General features: G+C 42.7%; 2 protein-coding genes across 3 annotated transcripts; both read left to right on the forward strand.

The window, feature by feature from the left end:
- The first annotated feature begins 1,890 nt into the window (after positions 1 to 1,890).
- LOC128419295 (C-factor-like) lies at positions 1,891 to 10,265 on the forward strand. Of its 2 annotated transcripts, none has more exons than XM_053399790.1 (6): positions 1,891 to 2,130; positions 4,059 to 4,110; positions 5,759 to 5,949; positions 6,334 to 6,492; positions 7,905 to 8,015; positions 10,006 to 10,265. In XM_053399790.1, the coding sequence occupies exons 1-6, from the start codon at positions 1,984 to 1,986 to the stop codon at positions 10,114 to 10,116; spliced, it is 771 nt and encodes a 256-aa protein (XP_053255765.1). In that variant the 5' UTR covers positions 1,891 to 1,983; the 3' UTR covers positions 10,117 to 10,265. The 2 variants fall into 2 exon arrangements, with proteins under 2 accessions (XP_053255765.1, XP_053255766.1); XM_053399791.1 differs by lacking the exon at positions 1,891 to 2,130 and adding an exon at positions 2,463 to 2,559.
- A 3,517-nt stretch (positions 10,266 to 13,782) lies between these two features.
- Positions 13,783 to 22,493, forward strand: LOC128419291 (C-factor-like). The gene is made up of 6 exons (XM_053399785.1): positions 13,783 to 14,322; positions 17,643 to 17,694; positions 18,694 to 18,881; positions 19,228 to 19,386; positions 20,836 to 20,946; positions 22,232 to 22,493. Exons 1-6 carry the CDS (start codon positions 14,176 to 14,178, stop codon positions 22,349 to 22,351), a joined length of 777 nt encoding a protein of 258 aa, XP_053255760.1. The 5' UTR covers positions 13,783 to 14,175; the 3' UTR covers positions 22,352 to 22,493.
- Positions 22,494 to 22,509: the final 16 nt, after the last annotated feature.

Below are 22,509 nucleotides of genomic sequence, written 5' to 3' on the forward strand. Positions count from 1 at the left end.
TATTGTAAGCTATTCTTTTTGCATTTCAATAAAGTAGGTTTGCCTATCTAATGACCTGGCATTTATCCTCATTAAGTGATTCTAAACTAAACAATACATTTATTATGTTGCTATTCCATGTAATTCAATATGCTATGTTTCCTAACAGCATTTGGGGTGAGGTGCAAGAGGAGGCCCCCAAGGCTATATTTGGGTCACAGCCATGACTACTTTTGTTCAGCCCTGCATCATAGTTGTCGTTCTCGAAGTGGAAGGGTTAAAGTGGACTGCAAAGTATAAGGGTTATAGCTGAGCATAACAGGAAGAGCCAGAAACACCACTCTGTCCAAAGGTCACCCAGAAAGCAAGGTACAAAACAATGGCTTTGCTGGTATAGCTACCTTTTCCCAACTTCTCTCTTTAAATAGGCAACATAACAAACTTGTAAAGCCTCTTGCTAAGCCAGTGCATGAAGGGAGCTCCCAACAAATCTCTTTCTCATTATTTCTTGTCATGTAGTATCTGGGCTGCTGCCAGTCTGCCTGACAAAGGAGCTGAGTGGTAGAGCTGCTCCATCCATGAGGCAAGGTTTGGTGACCTCCTTGGGGAGCAGGGTCCACAGGGGCAGCAGAGCCAGATCTTTATCCTCTCCCGGCCCCCTTGTTCCTGAAGTAGATCTTTACTCAATCCTCCTTCCCTGGCAGGGAGGGGAGTGCCATTTTGTCATTCACCTCAGGTGACAAAATGTCTTGGGCCACTCCTGCTAAGTGGACTTAGCAGCAAAGCACTTCAGGGAAGAATTGCACACCACCCAACATTCCTCAGGTGAAAATAGGGACATTCTAGTCTACATCAATAATACTTCATTCTGCCCCCGCCCCCCCACTCCAGCACCAGATTTAGGATGGTGCCGGTAGTTCAACTGCACAGGGTGCTGAGCAGAGCCAGTGAATAGTGATGATGATGATGATGATGTCTCTGTACACCTGGGATGAAGAACAGGGGTCAGCAACCTTTTTCAGCCATGCGCCGGTCCACCGTCCCTCAGATCATGTGGTGGGCAGGACTATATTTTTTTGGGGAAATGAACAAATTCCTATGCCCCACAAATAACCCAGAGATGCATTTTAAATAAAAGGACACATTCTACTCATGTAAAAACATGCTGATTCTTGGACCTTCCGCAGGCCGGATTGAGAAGGCAATTGAGCCGCATCCAGTACCCAGGCCTTAGGTTGCCTACCCCCGATGAAGAAGGTGGGAGGCACTTCTACGGATGAGACTCTGGCACTTCCCACTTTAAAGGACCAAGGACTTGTGCACCCACTCCCAGCCCTCTTTGCCCACTCCCACCAACCCCCCTGGCATCCATGGCAATGCCTCCCCCCCATGCAAAACACTGACAGGGCCCAGGAGGTGGAGGTGTGGGGAACACGCAGGCAGCCAAACACAAGTGCACACTCCGGGATCACTGGGCGGGGTGGGTGGGTGGGAGTCCAAAAAGCAGCAAAGGATGTGGAGAAGGGCTTCTTGCAGTGGCGATCAGCGAAAGCCAAATGATGAATGAGAACAGGTTGAGGGAAAGGCTCTGGGATCTGGGACTTTCAGGACAAAGTCATGGAGTCGTGATGGCTGCAATGTTTCTGTGGTGATGCCGGCAAAATCAGGGCAGTTGGAGGGTATGGAACTGGGTGTCAGAATCGGCTATCCTTAGGTGCCACTGTGTTTTCTTAGGCAGGGACCGATAAATGACTACTATTTCTGCCCTGTCAGCTTCCCTTCCCCACCAGGCAACAACACTTGTTAATCTGTTCCTGCCTGCTAGTAGCAAACCCCAGCTTCTCTTCCTTTCTCCTCTGCATGAAGTAACTTGAACAACACTGGATTCTTGCCAAATAGAGCACACACTGATACCAGCCTTGCTGGAGAAACTGAGGGCTGGAGTTAGTGCTGGAGCTGAGCCGACAGAGAGCATTGTCAGTTGAGCGCAGGCTGGGAAGAAAGATGGCTGGGCTGAATGCACGCAGTGTCCTGGTGACTGGGTCCAATCGGGGTATTGGCTTGGAGCTGGTGAGGCAGCTGGTTGGGAAAAGCAACCGGCCAGAATGGATCTTTGCCACCTGCCGGGACCCAGAGGGACCACGTGCCCAGGTGAGCCACAGGATGTATACTGGGACAAGTACAGAAATGAGGGTGGTGCCAAGACACTTGTGCCCCAGGCAAGCTTGTTGCACTTCCCATTCCCAGGGTCTGACTGCTTAAACACAATTTAGTGGCCCCCTTGAGTGCTTTGACAACCCTTTCTTTTACAGAATTAGGGAAGAATGAGTAGGAAAGAGATTTGGTATCTCTCACCCCTTGATCTGAAGAACATTTAAAGGAAGAAGTGATTATGCTATTGGGGGTTGGCTATTACAAGAACAGCTCAGATTTTGAAACAAATAACCTGAGTTAAACATTACTAAATAGTCGCTTAAGTGAGGATTTTGTCTGTGTCAACGTGCTTACAATTGCAATGTTCGTTTGTATGCAATTGGATTGGAAGAGTGTGGAAAAAGAGCCTTACAACTTGTCAAAGAGGTAATGTATCATTTAGCTTGCAGGTAAGGACTGTCTTCTTATAGTGGGGTGTGGGTTACGGATTCCAAGCCCCAAGACGTGTCTGATCCCAAGGAAAGCCGCTGGGGTTAGGGGGTGGAGACCCACCCTCTGAAGGAGACTCAGGCAAGCTCTCAGAAATGCCTCCCTTTACCTCCTTTCCAGATATGCCCCCCTTGCTTCTCCACCTCTGTCACTTTCCCCTATTATGTAAAAGCCTCCCCCTTCAGGCAAGGCTGGTGGAAGTAAATCGGATACTGAGCCAGCACCCACCCTGCGTCCGTTGCCTAGGACAGAGACACCAGTGCTGGCCCATCCCGTCCTTCAAAAGGAAGGTGCACAAGGCATGTCCCTTGTTGGTTCATAGCTTGTGCTTAGCCAAGTCTTTAATCTCTTATGTAACCCACCGATCCTTGCAACCTGTGACTAATCTGAAAATAAAAGCTAAAATCACGAGGTGCAGTTAATTGGGTGGGGAGAGGCAAGCAACACTTATGCAATCAAAATCAAAACCAGGACAAAAATTATTCAGTACATCTTTGTTTGTGGAACACATAGAAAAAACAAGTACAGTACAGTGGTACCTTGGGTTACATATGCTTCAGGTTACATACGCTTCAGGTTACAGACTCTGCTAACCCAGAAATAGCACCTCGGGTTAAGAACTTTGCTTCAGGATGAGAACAGAAATCGTGCTCTGGTGGCGCGGTGGCAGCAGGAGGCCCCATTAGCTAAAGTGGTGCTTCAGGTTAAGAACAGTTTCAGGTTAAGAATGGACCTCCGGAACAAATTAAGTACTTAACCCGAGGTACCACTGTACTCAGTTTCCCTTGATTCTTTAATAAAATGTGGGTTTGCAGCCTAAGCCTGTGTATACACTATACCTTTAAAGCACCTTGAAGTTCTCCCCCCCCCCCAAATCTTGGCACTGAATTTTGTAAAGGAGCTGAGAACTGTGGTTCTGTGAAGGGTAAACAACAGCGACCAGAATTCTTTGTTTGGTGCTTCAAATGCCTTTCAAGGGTACAGAGTGTTCACAGCCATGGCTTTATCACCACTTCCTTCTTGATTACCTAATCAAGGAGAGGTATTTCAAAAGTATATCTTGTAACCACCTCCACCCTTGTGGACAGCAGGATCTAGAATCAATCTAGACTAAGGTTACCAGATTTTTTTCAATGAATCCAGGGACACTTTTCAACTTCCTATTAAATAAATGGATTTTGTCAGGGGACTGATTTGTAAATCCAGGGATTATCCCCGGGAAACGGGGACATCTGGTAACCTTAATCTAGACTGAAAACTGTTTGTTAAGAATGAGAACGAATTATTCCAGATTAAGGAAAAACTACATTTTTGTGTTACGAATGGGTTAGTGTGTACACAGCCCAAATCATCTACTTTCTTGTCTCCAATTTTAAATAATCCCACCTCTAGGGCTTGATGTTGCATCCTAAATCTATGGTCTGTGCATCTTCCAGGTCTTGAAGGATTTGGCTGCCAAGCATCAGGGAGTGGAGATTATCCCACTGGGTATGTGTTTGCCCCCCACCAAATTGCCTTGCCCCCCTCTTCCCACATTGCCAGAGACAGGAGCTGAGATTCAAGGTCATTTCGCAAGACTACTTTCCTGCAGGATATGTTCTGAAAAACAACTTAAATATATAAAAGTCAACTCCATTGTCAACAGTTGCTGAGAGGAATCCTTACACTGAGGATTCATCTCTTTTTCTTTAACTCTTTCATTTCCTTTCTGCCACATCAAATGATGAACTGCATGATGTGAGAAAGGGCCATTCTCCTCATGGACTGTAGGCAGAACCCCCAAACAGTCCGAGCACAATCCAGTTCAGCTCTAAATAGAGAGCAAAACTCAACATCATTGAGCCTTTCTATTTGCATTAGAACTTTCAATTATATGACACACTATTCCATATCTAGGCATCTTTGTACTCCTGGCGATGACTCCACCTCTGATATTATGAGTAACTTGTAGGTGTTGCAATATTGACAAAAAAATTGTTTTTATACTAGTTCAAAGAGTTCTAGGCCTCTGCCAGAAGACTGCACCTTAATCCTTTGTGGGATTGTTGCTATTGGGTAGCTGTGCATTGCCTTTAGGCAGCTACAGCTACTGAAGAAAAAATATGTGAATAAACATGCTATTTCATGCACCCCAGTCTCTGAGCAGTGAGAGACTCCAGGTGTTCCAATGCTTTCCTGGGATTTGCTTTTCTTGGAATGAAGGTCAACTAAAACTGCGGTGCCTTTGGGATATATGGTTTTATTTTATCACACATATATACAACTTGAGCATAGGATGGATGGGCTCACAGTGTTAACACTCCACAGATATGGCCTCCTCATTAGGTTTCCAGGAAGATTGTCAAGGCACATCTTTGGGTCCAGCACAGAGCAAGGCAAGCCTCTGTCTCCAGCTTCCAGTATCAACCAAAACTCTCTCACACAAAGAGCTTCCCTTGGCCTATTGTTCTCCATCCATTACTGAATTGCAGCTGGCAGCCTTCTCAATGAAGAACCTCCCAGGCTGACTTTGCCTATCCTAGGCTCTCTGTTGTCACTAAAGGTCAAGGGTGCCCAGCTGTGGTTTATTATGTTCATTATCTTTGAAAGTGCATGTAGTTCTTAAATCTTTTCCAACATGGGCTTCTTCTATTTAAGACAGGTAACTTGCAACTTAAGTGTGCTTAACATGCGCAATTTCACCTTTATGTGATTGAAGGCCAGCTGGTTGAAATCACACAAACTAAATGCACAGAAGGCAGAGAGCTTAAAATCTCTTTTTGTGCAGGGTTTTCCCAGCATGGAAAGAGCTTTTAAGCTCTCAGACTTGCCTTCTGGGTAGAGGTTATACTGTTTAGTGTCCTGGCCCCAATGTAAGGTTGCTTGTGCAGAGGCAGCTCCAAGGGTGTATATATGTTTTTGTGTATACACATCATCCCTGGAATGTAACCCCTGCATAAAATGTGAGTTACCTGTATCTATTGTCTTCCAGTTTCTGGAAATTACATCTCAGGGGGTGGAAATGGAACAATATTTGATGCATATCAAATTCCAATTCTTCCTTCTAAATATTATCATAAGAAAAAGGCTTATAATGTGTTGATTTGTAGTGAGAGAAAAAGTTGGACTTATGAAATTCTTCTCTTTGCTGCTGAAGACACTTCTGAGCCCTCTAGCATCAAGGATGCTGCGACCAGAGTGACTGAACGGCTTAAAGGGGCTGGGCTGACCCTTCTGATAAACAATGCTGGAATTGCAAGGATAAACTTAGTTATGGAAGCTGAGACACCGGAAGACATGTCTGAAGTGTACAAGACCAATGTGACTGGGCCCATGATGGTGAGCCAGGTAAGGCTACCTGGTTGTTCCTCCTTCACAGAGATTTCTTGTCCTGTTGCAGATCCCTTAATGTTGGAGAAGTAGGTGGCCTGATGTCACTGCTTCCTGGTGATGGGGTGATCGGCAGCTGTGCCTTTTTCATGGAGAAAGGATAAAGAACTAAGCTTGTAATAGCTGCATGAGAGAATAATATTTAACAGTGCAACCTTCGTGGTAATGGAGGTGATGGGGGAAGATTGAACCTGTTGAAGTAGGAGTTGTAGCTGTTATGTGCCCCCTTGGCTCAGTGCCCTGGGTGGAGGGAACTGCCTGCACTACCCTAAATCTGGCACTATGGCCAGTCTTCTCTACAGCATGTGCTGCTGTGTGCAATTCTTTTCTCTCCTTCTCCAGGCATTCCTGCCCTTGCTGAGGAAGGCATCTCTGGAAAGCCCCCAGAATGGGATGAGCTGCAGCAAAGCTGCCATTGTCAACATCTCTAGTGAAGCTGGCTCCATCACAAATCTCTTCCTGTGGGAGAATGGACAAGTTGTCAATTACCGTTGCAGCAAGGTATCAACACATCACAGACAAGAAGTCAGTTTTGTGCAGTGTTCTTCAACCTTGGGAATTCAGGTGCTGTTGGGCTTATAGTGCCCTGTGCAACACTAATATCCAGCAGGCCCCACCACCTCTTGCCTTCCATTGGATGTCACTGCGGCGCCTAACGTTCTGCACTTGGTGCAACTGAACTGGTCATGCTCCCCTAGATACATCTTTGTCTCTGACAATTGAATAAGCGGGCTGAGGATTATAGGAGTTGTGGTCCAATAAAATCTGTGCATCCAATTTAAAGAACACTGGTTTAGTGGTCAGTTATCCAAGGGGCATGTTTCTTTTGCTTTGAAGGTGCTGGCCAGGTAATTATACATTTTTATATAAGTATTTACATATCTCCTGACCTTCATGACTATGGGCCAGTCTCCAGTTGGCTTTTTTGGGGGGGAGGGGAAGTTTCTCAAGAACCAAGAGGCTAGACAACTGCAAAGACTCAGGAATGAACATTATTATCTGGCCCATTTTTGGCCCATTTTGGAACACTGCATTGGCTTTCCTGGCTGACTATCTTAGCGGGGTGACTGACAGAGTGACTATTTTGATGCTTCTGGATATTTCTGTGTTTTTTTATGATATTGTTGGTATTTTGCTTAAAAGACAAATAAGTTAAGGTATAATCATAAAAAGAGAATTCCCTGGATCGCTAGATCCAGGTTTGGGGCAAGTACTCTTTGATGAGAGAAAGAACCCCAGCATGGATTTAAAATAACAAAACACGCAGTAACGTAAAGCAGGGAAATATAGCTTGTTAGACCTTTAAAATACCCCCTTCTGAGTGGCTTCCAAAGTTCCCCACTTCCTTTAGCATAGAAAAGACCAAACATTTGGTAAGTTAAAAATGGTTTACTTATAACCTCTTCAAAGGTCAGATTCATGCAGCAGTAATAACACACAGGAAGTGAGAATTAGGTTCCTAAGTGGTGAGAGTTTCTAAATTATTTGTATAGAAACACAAAGGTGGCTTGCTTAAGCCACACTGTCTGAGCTTGGAGCATCCAGCTTAGACCTCCTGACTAGTAGAGTACACATGGTGGAATGGGGGAAAGTGGGAGAACAAAGAGCTTAATAACCCTTCCTCCCAAGGACTGACCTAGCTAAGCCTGGCAGGGCAAGTTTCCTAATCTAGGGAAGGTCATAGCTGGTAAACGCACTGTAGATGGAAAGCGGTACAACTAGCCACAGAAACCATCTGTATCTTTCGTGAAGGACTACATTGCAAAATCTACAGAAGTGCAGCATTTCAGTTGAATATTGGTTTGGGAAATGGAAATAATATTGGTTCAAATTAAAATACAAAAGGGGGAAAATTATCCCCCATCCTTAGCTGTATCATTCAGCTACATGCTTCTGGTATGTCTCACTCTTAGGCTGCTCTGAATATGCTGACGCGGTGCCAGTCCCTGGGATATGCTAATGACAAAATCCTGTGCATTGCACTGCATCCTGGGTTTGTGGAGACAGACATGACAGGTGGAGGGGTAAGTTATTTGTGTCAGAATCAGATCACCATACAAAGAGCATTGCAATTATCTAACTCGTTTGGCCTACATTGAAATAAGGGTCAGGATGGATAATGAGTTTATTAACTTGTTTGTGTTTCAAAAGAGTTTTAAAAGACATTCTCTAGTAATATTAGAAAAAAATTAAAAATAAGAAAGCCTTTGATCTGATGATCCAATCCAGCAAGAAAATAGTCACACACACTGGTGGGCTACAATCCAGCATTGTGTTAGGAATGCTTAAGCCATTTAAAAATTCAACTCTCTGCTGAATTGTGGCTGGATCCACAACTCTGACCAGAAAGATGCCCCCGATAAGTCAAGAATCAGTCTATGGACTCAGCTACATTCATCACAATAATGTGATTTGAATGTGTTTTAAACATGCAACATCAGATGGTGCCAGAGAGTGAGAATTGTTTAACTCTCATTGGAATTTTTTTCTTTTGGTAAAAACGATCTAATTTCTGACTCATTTACAGTGTTGTATTCCTGTGTTTTGGGACGCGGGTGGCGCTGTGGGTAAAAGCCTCAGTGCCTAAGGCTTGCTGATCGAAAGGTCGGCGGTTCGAATCCCCGCAGCAGGGTGCGCTCCCGTTGTTCAGTCCCAGCGCCTGCCAACCTAGCAGTTCGAAAGCACCCCCGGGTGCAAGTAGATAAATAGGGACCGCTTACTAGCGGGAAGGTAAACGGCGTTTCCGTGTGCGGCTCTGGCTTGCCAGAGCAGCTTTGTCACGCTGGCCACGTGACCCGGAAGTGTCTCCAGACAGCGCTGGCCCCCGGCCTCTTGAGTGAGATGGGCGCACAACCCTAGAGTCTGTCAAGACTGGCCCGTATGGGCAGGGGTACCTTTACCTTATTCCTGTGTTTAAATCCACCCTGTGAAGGTAGTGCCAATTCCCTACTATTTATTTCCAGAGCTAATTGTCTGGACAAGGGCTATTGTAGCTGATAGCAACTGACAAGTGTTAAAAACATACAGTGTTTCCTGACTATCATCATTTTGTGGGAAGGATTCAGGCACATCCCAGAACTCTTAGTTCTGATTAACTAAAGCGAATTAAAGGGTTCTATTGTTCTTGTGAAACATAATCACTTAAAAAAAAAAGAATCTGAATGTTTGTGGTTTGGAAAGTGATGGGGAGGTGTGTTCAAAAGTGTGTGATGAATGAATGAATAACTGTTGGGAAGACATCTGCAAAGGAACAATATTACCAAGCTGAAGGGTTGGGCTTTGGTTTCAAAGTACAGAAAGTACAAAAGGCCATTTGATTTAGCATTTGTTTTTCAAGGTAGTTATTGACAGAAGAAAGTCTAGCCCGGTCTTGCTCAGAACTAAGTTCCCATTGCATTCAATGGGGCTTACTCCTAGGTAAATGGGGTTAGTGATTGCAGCCTGATTAGCTGGAGTGGGGATATTAGAAGTGCATTAAGAGGAGGGGAAGAAGACAAGGCAAGGTCTGACAGATCTACTTAGGAGTATGCTCAAGTGAACACTGTGGGAGCTGACTTTTGAGTAAAACTGTAAGGGAAGGGAAAAGAAAATTTCTAGTTGACTTCTAGAAGCCTTTGGTGTTGTTGTGAAATGCTTGTGGAGCTCAAGGTGGTACGTGTGGTTCTTCCTCTCCTCATTTAATCCCCACAATAACCTGTGATGTAGGTTAGGTTGAGACACAATGAGTGGTCCAGTGATCTTCATGGCCAAGTTGGGATTTGAACCCTGATCTCCCAGGTCCTAGCCTGACACTCTCACCATTGCACCACAATGGGTCATTAATGTCTTATTGGATCACCCTTTTCCACAGATATAGAGAGCAGTCGTCCAGAATGCTTCTCTGTTTGTGTTTGATGGACGGTGTGTGAATGTTGTCCCCTGTACTCTCAGTTGATGTTACTTATGTTTTTTGACACTTTCTTCTTTTCTTTTCTTTTACTCACAAGTCCCTGTGTCACTGTTCTTTCTTTCCAGTTACTCACAGTGAATGAGAGTGTGCAAAGCATCCTGAAGACCCTTTCCCATCTCTCGGAGAAAGACACTGGGACTTTTGTGAATTGGCAGGGGGATGTACTTCCTTGGTGAATCCAAGATATTTAGCTGCCTGATGTGGAGTAGCAAAGTGCCTCAGGGTGCATAGCTATAGCCCCAAAGCAGATCACATTATTTTGACACCAGAGGCAGAAACACCCACAAGCTCCTCTCTGTCTCCCCCAGCAGTAAAAATGCAACAATAATAAATTACGGAACTATGAAAGACACCTCATTTGATACAGTCAGAAGTGGGACAATGCATTTTGCTGCATGTGAAAGACCCCCATTGATTGTTATTTTATTTTTTAAATAATGTTTTATTCGGTTTGTAACAATATAGCAACACAACAATTCAACAATGCATGGCACCAATACATTCTCAATCTAATAACAGATAATAGAAAAACAAAGGGCGGAAAAGGGGAGCAAGGTAAAGGATCTGTGAGTTGAAAATCATACATTTATTTTATATATATATATATATATATATATATATATATATATATATATATTTCATATATTTCATATATTTCATATATATATATATATCATAATATAATGTATAACATTTCTTATTTCATATATATATTTGTTAGAATAATTAAAACTTAAAGATTCCACTGAATCTAGATCAGGGATGATTATTACTAAATTAAATGCTTCCTGTATTAGTATATGAAAGTTAGCTATAACTATATAAATGTGAATATAAAAATGAGTATGAATACGATTATGAATGTGATAGGAACGAGAACCTGGGAAAAGGAGACCTGAATGCTCAATATCTTTTGCTTTTGTAGTTATATCAAGTTGTTGTTAGGGATTGGTTATTATCTGGAATGCTTGCATGGGCAGGTTATAAATAATAAATTATTACTATCATCATCATGCCAAATTGTTGTAAAGTTATCCTTTTGTTTCTGATCTGTTAACAATAATAATTTATTCATTAGTTTTTCCAATAGAATGATATCCCACACACTTTGTACCAGTTGTCTACATTCCCCCCAGAGAGATTTTTCCAATGTCTAGCTGTAATAAGAGTAAATTCTACACAAATTCAGTGGGGAGTCCCTAAAGTGTTTGGATGGCACCTTGGGTTCCAGATGCTTCAGGTTACAGACGCTTCAGGTTACAGACTCCGCCAACCCAGAAATAGTACCTCGGGTTAAGAACTTTGCTTCAGGATGAGAACAGAAATCGCGTGGTGGCGCAGCAGCAGGAGACCCCGTTAGCTAAAGTGGTACCTCAGGTTAAGAACAGTTTCAGGTTAAGAATGGACCTCCAGAATGAATTAAGTTCTTAACCCGAGGTACCACTGTATGTCTTTTTCCAGAAAGTCCTGCAGCCAAGCTTGTGTTAAATCTATTGCTCTGACTTTCTTTGGTCCACCATCAGTGAGGCTGAGAGGGGATCTTGTGATCTGGGCAGCCCAGGACCTCCATACACACTGCCCAAGTTTGCACCCTGAGGTCCCTTGGGCAGTAGTGAAGGGAGACAGAGGCGGGGTGCAGCAGGTGTTGGGGGATCTCAGGGTGTCATGCAGGGTATGTAGGGTGGCAGGGGAGCTGACACTTTCCATCCCTCAACAACTTTGACTGATCTCCTTAAAAAAGCTCAAGAACATTGGTCCCCTAAAAAAACCCAACTCTGTCCCAGATGTTAGGGAGGGTTGCTAAGCCACTGCTGGCCTGGACGCTGCTGACTTCACCCCCGGAAGTGCGCTCCATTGTCTCTCAAGACAAAAAGATGCCAACAACAACAATTTTGTTGGATAATTCACCGCAAAATTTGGAGAAGGGCAAATGAGCAAGAACTGTGAATTAGACCATTTATTCCCCATCCCTACCCAGCAACACACTTGAGGACAACCTAGCTTAGCAGGTGTAGGCAAGGTAGTTTAGTGGGCCCAGGACGAATGGCAGGACTGCTGCTACCAACCCACCCGCAGCATGTGCCACTTTAAGTGGCTGCCTCACCATGTCTAGTGTTAAGTCCAGCCCTGGATGTATCCCTCAGCAGATTATTTCTTTATTCAATACATATTTTAAGGCTGTCTTTTAAAGGTTGTTCATTATATCTCAGATCGGCAGCATGAAAAGTGTGTTATTCCATGCTGTCACAATGTAAATAATATGGAATTTATCTCATCTCTCTCATCACTGCCAGCATGTACTGTATATAATTTCTGTTGCTTATCCCAAGCTGCAGGTGTGAGCAGTAGACTGGGGAAAACCAACCCTGTCCAGCTGTACTGCCACCACCTTTGTAGTTCCCCAGAGCGAAACAGTTCACTCACTGTCTTTTGAGCCCCAAGCCACAAAGGAGTCAGTAGTGTGCAACCTAGAAGCCAAGGTACCAGATTCAGAGCTTACATCAAGAAGTCACACAAGGAATAAATGGAACACTTTATTAAGGAGGTTACAAACATAGAATAAGAACTCTTTATCAATAAAATACAGTTAAGAATGTCCAATACAAATATATATTTGGAAAGCCAAGTACAGAACAAAGTAAGAAAGGTAGCTTGCCTCATCCTAATACTTACAATCAGAATCACAGACTCCACAAGCAAGTTGTTTCCAGGCACACGTGGTTCTTGCAATGCATGATTCTTCATCTGAGCAGGGCCATTAGACCCATGTCAGAGACAGGTTTATATACAAAAAGGCCTGCATACAGAGGGGTGGATTTTCCTTCAAATCTGGCCAAATGATGGAATCTTCTCTCAGCAAAAAATGACAAAAACTACAATATTCATGTCACAGTTGGCTGTGGTGGAATTTAGGGAAGTATGTCCTCATTACCATTTATTTCAATGCAAAGGAAATGCAATGCAAATGGAGAAAAAGTGTCATCCCCTGGTATTGTTTGTGAAGTGAAAACTACAGTGAATACAGATCATATTTGCGGAAATGATTTCCTTTATAGACATGAGACAAATAAGCAAATATTGGCCAATTTCCACTCCCAATTCCATTTCCATCATAATTATTCAATATCCTGTCTCATACTGTACATTTTAAAGCACCTTGGATGTGATGGTTAAAGAGAACTCCAGGAACCGCTTTATGACAAGTTGCCTATTCTAAAAGGGTTAGCTGGGCACAACTAGAGGAGCCACCTCTTTTCATCAGTTGGGTTGCAGATCTTTCCTTGCATTGTTTAGTCTGTTATCAGCAGTTTAGGCACTGCTTTCCTTTTGAGTGAAGACAGAGGCAAAGTAGGTGTTGAGCAATTCTGCCTTCTCTCTGTCATCCAAAGCATTTCTCCATCTTCTCCATGCAGAGGACATACTACTTGCTTGTTCTTCTTCTTGCTTCAAACATAGCTGAAGAAACCTCTTTTTAAAAATTAATTTTAACCTATCTTGCAAGCCTGGGATCATTATGAGCTTTGGCCTGCCTGACATTCAGCCTGCAACTGTTGGCTACTCGTGTATACTCCTTCTTCGTGATTTCTGCTTTCTTCCATTTCTTATACAAGCCCTTCTTAAATCTTAGCTTATCTGCAAGCTCTGTATGCAGCCACATTGGTTTCTCTAGATGCCTCCCACTTTTCTTTCTTATTGTCTGCAATATTTCACCCATCCATCTGGGATTCCCTCCTCTCTGAGTATTTCTGACCGTGGGATCTCACGTAAGCTTTTTGAAATCAGCCTTCTTAATGTCCAGAGTGCATGTTTGACTGCACTCTTGTCTTTTTGTACCTGGTCTGTTGCCAGTTTGTCAGACACAGGATCTGAGCAGAGTCATGGGGCAAGCACTTTATGTAACCTTTTGGGGGAGGACTTGAGTGCTTAAAATATCCATCCTTGGGTGCCACTGAGCTTTCTTAGTCAGACACAGGAAGATGAGAACTTCTAAATTCAGTCTGCCAACTTCCCTCCCCCATTTATCCTGTTTCCTTCTATTACTGTGAGACTCAATAAAAACCAGTCTGCTAGGTGGGAACTTGGCAAGTTACTGGGCTGTTGCCAAATGCAGAACACGAGCTGACAGAAGAACAAGCAGCTTATGTAAGCCTTGCTAGATAAGTTGAGAGCTACATTTGGTGCTGCGGTTGGGCTGACAAAGGGATTACTCTGTTCAGCACAGGCTGGGAAGAGAGATGGCTGCGCTGAATGCACGCAGAGTCCTGGTGACTGGGTCCAATCGGGGCATTGGCTTGGAGCTGGTTAGGCAACTGGTGCGGAAAAACAACTGTCCAGAACAGATCTTTGCCACCTGCCGGAATCCAGATGGACCACTTGCCCAGGTGAGCCCCAGGCTGTGCACTGGGATGAGCATAGAAACAAGGGGATTCCCCATGATGTCCAGAAGATAGTGCCAAGGGCAAGGCTTTTCATATTTTCCATTCTTAGAGGGAGGATGGTACCTTAAGCACAGATTAGTAACCCCTTTTTACACACCCCTTTTCTTTGCAGAATTAAGAGAGGAGTTGGAAGGAAAATGGTTGATTCCTTTCACCCAGTGATTTGAAGAGCATTTAACAGAATTGTCTCAATGGGTGTTGGAAATTACAAAAATAACTCAGATTAAACATTCTGAAATACATACCATATGATGAATATCACTAAATAGTCAAACACATTAACTTCATTTTCTGTGTCAAATTGCTTAGAACTGCAATATTTCATCTTCTTAAATTATGAATGGGTGGGTGCGAGGTTTAAAGAAGTTTCATCTCAGCATTTTCTTGTATAAATCATATAATTGTACAACTGGAAGCAACCACAAGGGTCCTCTAGTTCAATCCCCTCCAGTGCAGGAATCTCAACTAAAACATGCTGACAGATGGCTATCCAACCTCTGCTTAAAAACCACAAATGAAGAAAAATCCACTACCTTCTGAAGGAGTCCATTCCACTGTAGAACAGCTCTCACCATCAGAAAGGTCTTCGTGATGTTTAGTTGGAATCTCATTTCTTTCTTTTTTAAAAAATAATATTTATTAAAGTTTAAGTATTACAGAAAAAAAATAAAAAGAAAGAGAAAAAGTAAACAATACAAATCAATACATTACAATACATAAAAAAACAAAAAAAAAGACACAATACATCAAGACAAAAACAAAAGCCAAAACAATTAAAAACACATCCAATAATTCCATATCTTTGTCTTTCATTAACTTGTTTCATCGACCTCCTCACACCTCCCTTTTTTGTATTCTAGTTGTTAATTATTTCAGCAAATCCTTTCCATCTTTCACTGTTTTCTGTCATTAAATTGTCTTAATTTATTTTAACCTTATCTTACCATTAAAACTCTAAAACCTTTTTATACTTAACTCCTTATAACATTTCTACTAAAGCCGTATATTTTCATTCCAACATTTTCCTAACACTCATTAATTTTACAATATTTCTCTAAATAAAATTTTAAACTTTTTTCCAATCTTCTTCCACCGTCTCTTCTCCCTGGTCTCGGATTCTGTCAGTCCTTTCTATCAGTTCCATATGGTCCATCAACCTGGTGATCTTCTGTCCGAGGCTCTTAGCTCTTTTCCATGTCCCTTCTGCCGATCTTCTTCATTCCTTCCTTTAGCGCTGAGGGGTAGATCTCGGGAAAACTCCAACCTAACAATGTCTTTATTCCTTCTCGACAGGCCAGCCCATTCTCCATAGTCAGAACTAAAGTCCAAAAGATATTTCAGAGCGTGTTTCAAAATCCCTCCGAAGCTGAAGGCCCCCACAACTCCAATCTCCCCCTGACCCAAATCCAGATCCCAAAAGCCAGAGCATCCCTGCATAAGGGGATCTATCCAACTTTCCTTCTCCAATCCAAGCGGGACTCCATCCCTCCAAATCTGGCTTTCTCTAAATTCAATCGTAAAAGGCAACAGCTTATATTCATCAAATTGCCTCTTTAAGGCTGGGGCTCTCTTCACTTGTGTTATTTGAGGTTCAACAACAGCTTTCTCCCTCATCTTCTCCACAGCTTGCCATGTCAAAACAGGTTCCTGAATCGATTCCTGAGTAGTTTCTGTATAGGTATTCACTTTTTGTCCCAAATCAGTCATTTTTTGTCCCAAATTATCAATTTTCATAATCATCAAATCCGTCTTTTCATGAAGCTGTTCCAATAAAGCACTTGTCCTGCAAAATGCAATCACTAACACTTCTTCTGTCAACATTCTTGTCCAAGGTCAATCTCTGATTCTCACGGTCTTGAATCTCTACAGCTGGAAAATTCCCCAGCTCCACTCCTGCAACAGTTTCAAAAGTTTCAAAAGCTCCCCCTAGAGGAAACAATTTCTATTTGTATCCGACCTTTTAACCGCAGATCCAGCAACAAAGTTAGTTTCGATTTTCAGTTATTTTTGCTCACTTTTAAGTGCAAAAGGAAACAATGGAAACAATATATTTCTCTTGTTTAACTACAGTGGTGCCTCGCAAGATGAAAATAATCCGTTCCGCGAGTCTCTTCATCTAGCGGTTTTTTCGTCTTGCGAAGCAACCCTATTAGCGGCTTAGCGGATTAGTGCTATTAGCGGTTTAGCGGCTTAGCGGCTAAAAGGCTATTAGCGGCTTAGCAGCTTAGAAAAGGGGGGGGAGCGGAAAAAAATCGCAACACTCGCAAGACGTTTTCGTCTTGCGAAGCAAGCCCATAGGGAAATTCGTCTCGCGAAGCAGCTCAAAAACGGAAAACCCTTTCGTCTAGCGGGTTTTCCGTCTTGCGAGGCATTCGTCTTGCGGGGCACCACTGTATCTGTCAACATACGTTTTATTCACAGTCAATGAACTTCCCCAAAACATCGATCTTACTGACAGCCCATTCCCAGGTTCAAAACGGTGGTAATTTATCTTTCTTCACTCTCCCTCCTGCAGGCTTAGGCAATCTAAAATTTCCCCCTTCTTCTCCTGCTTCCAAGGGGGGTTTAGTAATTTTAAACGATGGAGATTTAATCCTTTACAAGAGGCTTTTCCAAGACTTTAGGTTACAACGTCTTTGCTTCAATCTATTTACAAAAGAGGAAGGCGGAATTCCTGTTTGAAACCTTCCCGTTTCGGTGCCAAATTAAAATGTTTAAAGATCAAATTTTCCGTTCTACTCACAGGTAGTTATTTAAAGTCCAATTGTCCACAGGAAAAAGTCAGCGCTCTCCGGCAACAGCAATGCGGCTTCACTCCGTGAAAGAAGCAGTCGATTCGAAGCACCGCGCCGCTCACCCCACGTCACTCCGGATCCCCGAAACTGGGTTTCGCCGCGAGCAGGGGAGGCGCAAAAGGTGCCAGCCGAATCCCACGTCCACAGGCTTGGAATCTCATTTCTTGTAACTTGAATCCATTGGTTTGGGTCCTACCCTCCGGAGCAGAAGAAAACAAGATTGCTCCATCTTCCATATAGCTTGTGTGACCTTAAACCCACCCAAGGACTTGCCACTCAGAGTAGATCTCTTTATAAAGCACAAGTTTAAGCTGACATACTTTCTGCAGGACACTTTTGCAAATGCTCTCCATGCTGAAAACCAAAACCAGATGGGACTTGATATTTTCCATTCCTATCCCATTTCAAATAGTTCAGACTTCAGGACTTGCTGTTCCATCCTAAGTCTGTACTCCCTGTATCTTTCAGGACTTGAAGAATTTGGCTGCCAAGCACCAGGGAGTGGAAATCATCCCACTAGGTATGTGTTTGTCACCCCCTCCTCAAATTCACTTTTCCCACAGTGATATGGACAACAGTTGATATTCAAGGTCATTTCAAAATATTACTTTTTAGCAAATAAAAAGTGCATTCCCTATTTTTGTTGTTTTGTTAGATTTGTTTAAGGTTTTATTGAATTATAAAAGAAAAAGAATATAACAAATAAATCCAAGTACTCTGTCATATTACAGAACCACTTATCAAGCTTTAACAGCTGAACAAGATCAACAGAGGAACACAATTTTTGTAAATCATAGTTTTGTGGTCTAAATTCATGCATTGGTACAGGCAAAGAACATTGCAGGTCATTCGGAGTAGTGTAAGTGATACATTACGCATAAGTAAGTTTCACTGAGTTCAATGGAGCTTACATCCAAGTAAAGTAACTTAGATATAAATTAGATTAATTAGTGATAGATTTGAAAATAGTTTCTGAGGTCCTTCTCCAAGGGTCTTCTGCTGGTTCCCTCATTGTGAGAAGCGAAGTTACACGGAACTAGGCAGAGGGCCTTCTCAGTAGTGGTGCCCTCCCTGTGGAACACAATCCCTTCAGATGTCAAGGAGATAAAGAATTACATAACTTTTAGAAGACATCTGAAGGTAGCCCTGTATCAGGAAGTTTTTAATGTTTAATGTTTTATTATGTTTCAATATATGCTGTAAGCCGCCCAGAGTGGCTGAGGAAACCCAACCAGATAGATGGAGAATAATAATAATAATAATAATAATAATAATATGCAAATCACTGACTGATATCATACCAAAACATCTACAGGACTCTGGCCAATGAGGAGACAATAACTATAGGAAAAGTTATAGATGGACTTCGTTTAATTCTCAAGAACCAAATATGAGATGTACATAAGTATTATAGAGAAGATCCTTCTAAATATTATCAACACAAAAAGGCTTCTGTTGATCTGTGACAAGAAGAGAAGGGTCTTACCTAAAAAATGGGATTTATTCTTTGCTGCTGTAGATACTTGTGACCCATCCAGTATCAAGGCTGCAGCAGCTAAAGTCACCAAGCGGCTGAAAGGATCTGGGCTGAATCTTCTGATTAACAATGCTGGGATTTTAAAGCTAAGCTCTCTTGAGACAGAGACACCAGAGAACATGTCTGAGGTGTACAAAACCAATGTGATTGGCCCCATGATGATGAGCCAGGTAAGGCCATCCTATTGTACCTTCTTCACAGAACCTTCTGGCCAGGTTGCAGGGCCCCTAATGTTTCAAAACTGTACTGTTTTCATAGAGAAAGGATGCAGAACAGAACTTTAACAGCTTCATGACATTAAAAGTTCATCCTTTGGGCTTGTGGAGATCATAGGGGAAGGTTGTACTTGTTGCAGCTCCCTTATGGACGAACCATGAGAGAACTCTGGTATACCACCAGCAAGTAACTGCTGGGCTCACGGTTTCACTCACACGCTGAACTTTGAACTGGTGACAAGATGCCCAGTCTCTACATGAAGAATGCAACTGTGTGCAATTCTTTTCTCTCCTTCTCCAGGCATTCCTGCCCTTGCTGAGGAAGGCATCTCAGGAAAGCCCCCAGAATGGGATGAGCTGCAGCAAAGCTGCCATTGTCAACATGTCCAGTGAAGGTGGCTCTATCACAACTGTCTACATGTGGCATTTGGCACACGCGGTCAATTACCGTTGCAGCAAGGTGTGGACACAGAAGTACTGCAAGTTAGAAGCTAGAAATTGATTTTTCTGTTAATTTCACCTCATGGTGTTGACAATAGTCTTAAAATAATGCAGTCCACAATATGCCTCCCTGACCCTTGCCTATCTTGGAAAGTAAATATCTGGCCATAGGAGGGATCCAGCCCCCACTACAGAGGACCTGGGACCCTAGAATAGATGTCTGACAACTGCCCCCGCTCACGTGAGCACCTGAGATGTGATCAAACAAAATTATTTATTTAAATTAAGCAACAATGGCAGGAACAGGAAGACATGGACAACCCCACGATGGTACTCTCAACATGAAAATCTTCCTACATCCCCTCATTGTCTAGAGGTGGCAATGAATGTATTCGGCTTCACTCACAATTAACCCAAAGAGTCAAACTATTAGCTGGTGTTCGTTCCTTGCTCCACAGAAATGTAAAAAAGAAAGTGCATTAAAATACATTAGCCAGTAGATGGCAGCAAAAAGGCTTCCCTAGGTTCCTGCAGCATTATCAATAAGAACAGCAAACCAAGACCCACGCTATTAGAAACCATCCATGGTTGTAAATGGCGTTCAAAACAAAACAAAACAGGAACTCACTTGGAATTCAGTCAGAAAGAATGAGCCTTCTTATTACTGATTTCTGCCAATAGAAATTACAGCATAGAATCTCTACTGCAAAGCTTATGTCATTCATTCATTCATTCATTCATTCATTCAAAGAAAACAATATAGTTTCCAAAAACAAAACAACAAAATTAGAAAATACAATATCAATGTTAAGATTTAAACAAAAAATAAAAACAACCTGTTAATAGTGAGAGCATTAAAACATATCTCAGTAATACAGAAGCCTCCTTTTTAAACTCATACCATCCTGTGGCACTGGGTTGCATTCTAGGAATGGAGAATCTTTCAATGTCGGCTTTTCTCATTCTTTCATCTTTTTTCAGTTTCCCCCATTTAATAATAATTATTATAATTATTTATTTATACCCCGCCCATCTGGCTGGGTCTCCCTAGCCACTCTGGGTGGCTTCCAACAGTGGTCTGTTAAACATTAAAAGCTTCCCTAAACAGGGCTGCCTTCAGATGTCTTCTAATTTCCCATCAGTTTGTGATTTTTAATATGCATTTTTGTGTATGACTTCCCAAGCAATCCCACATAATATAACACATTTTTATACATTATTTTCACCACCAAAAGCATTATTGTATGCATTCTCCCTAATATATGCTTTATGGTACTCATGCTTTAATTGGACAACTGCATCACAAAATTCAGAGAATCACAAATGTCAAAGGACTGCTGCATTCCAGTTTAAATATTGGTTCAGGAAATCAGATAGGTTCACATTAAAATGGAGAATGGGGGCAAAATTCTCACCAATCCTTAGCTGCATCTTTCATCCCCTTGCTTCTGATATGTCTCTTTCCTAGGCTGCTCTGAACATGCTTACACGGTGCCAGTCCCTGGGATTTGACAAAGATGAAATCTTGTGCATTGCGTTGCATCCTGGGTTTGTGCAGACAGATATGGGAAGTTCAGTGGTAAGTGATTTGTGGAGGAATCTGAACTCTATGCATATATACTGTATTTAACTTATTTGGCCTTACATTGAAGTAAGAACCAAGGTGTATAATTAGTTTCAAAATCAGCAAGGAAGACATGAATGGCAATAACCCCCCTCCCTCTGGTGCTTCAAAAGAATATTTTTTAAAAAAAAAGTTGAAGAAAGCCATTGGACCAGTGGTCTACTCCAGGAAGAAAATAGAGTGGCTACACACTGGCTACAATCCAATATGTTATTAGGTGTGTTTAACTTCAAACTCCAGGTCTCTGCTGAATTCTGGTTGGATACCCAAGCATCGTAGAAGGATACTCCAGGTAACTTAAGGTTTGCAGTGCTCTACCATTATCTGCAGATGTTGCTCCCTGGGCAAGGAGTTTATTCTCTTAGTTGTTGCGGCTGATAGCTATTGCTAGATGGATAAGCCTTGTCCATAAAAACTAGTGGCTATCAAAACATCCTTTGCCACTGAATAACTAAGTTACACTACATTCTGCTTTATAGATGCCTCCAGAAAATCAGCAGGGAAGACATGAGGGGCAATAGCCTTCTCTTTCTGTTCCCTTCCCTGCAAGCAACTGGCATTCAGGTTAAATTGCCTCTGGACATTGTCACATGCGTAATCATAGACATGTTGTTGTTGTTGTTTAGTTGTTTAGTCGTGTCCAACTCTTCGTGACCCCATGGACCAGAGTACGCCAGGCACCCCTGTCCTCCACCGCCTCCCGCAGCTTGGTCAAACTCATGCTGGTAGCCTCGAGAACACTGTCCAACCATCTTGTCCTCTGTCATCCCCTTCTCCTTGTGCCCTCAATCTTTCCCAGCATCAGAGTCTTTTCCAGGGAGTCTTCTCTTCTTATGAGGTGGCCAAAGTATTGGAGCCTCAGCTTCTGGATCTGTCCTTCCAGTGAGCACAGGGCTGATTTCCTTCAGAATGGATAGGTTTGATCTTCTTGCAGTCCATGGGACTCTCAAGAGTCTCCTCCAGCACCACAATTCAAAAGCATCAATTCTTTGGCAATCAGCCTTCTTTATGGTCCAGCTCTCACTTCCAATCATAAACGTATCTCCCATGAATTTGGCTCCCTGGGGAAAGAAAATCAGCTGCTAGTGGGACAAAGAAAATGGAACAAGAATTCTACCTGTCCCCTAGGAGACTTTGGTGCCAGACTTTGAGATGATGATGCCCGTGCTGTTTGTCACTCTTTTTAAAAAATATACTCACAAGTCCTTGTGTCACTCTAGTCTGTTCTTTTTTTCCCCAGGGACAAGCCCCACTGACATTGGATGAGAGTGTGCAAGCAATCCTGAAGACCCTTTCCCGTCTCTCTGAGAAAGACAATGGCACTTTTGTGAACTGGGAGGGAAACACCCTTCCTTGGTGAGCCCAAGATATTTTGCTGCCTGAAATGGAGCAGCCAGGTGCACAGTCCCTGAACTGGGTCAAGTTGTTTTTGGCACCAGAAACAGAAAATCTGACCTCTCCCCCTGCCTGGAAGAACAAAAGCAATAAAAATAAATTACATACCGGTAACTAACAATC

This window comes from Podarcis raffonei, chromosome 8 (assembly GCF_027172205.1).
Source record: "Podarcis raffonei isolate rPodRaf1 chromosome 8, rPodRaf1.pri, whole genome shotgun sequence".
NCBI lineage: Eukaryota > Metazoa > Chordata > Lepidosauria > Squamata > Lacertidae > Podarcis > Podarcis raffonei.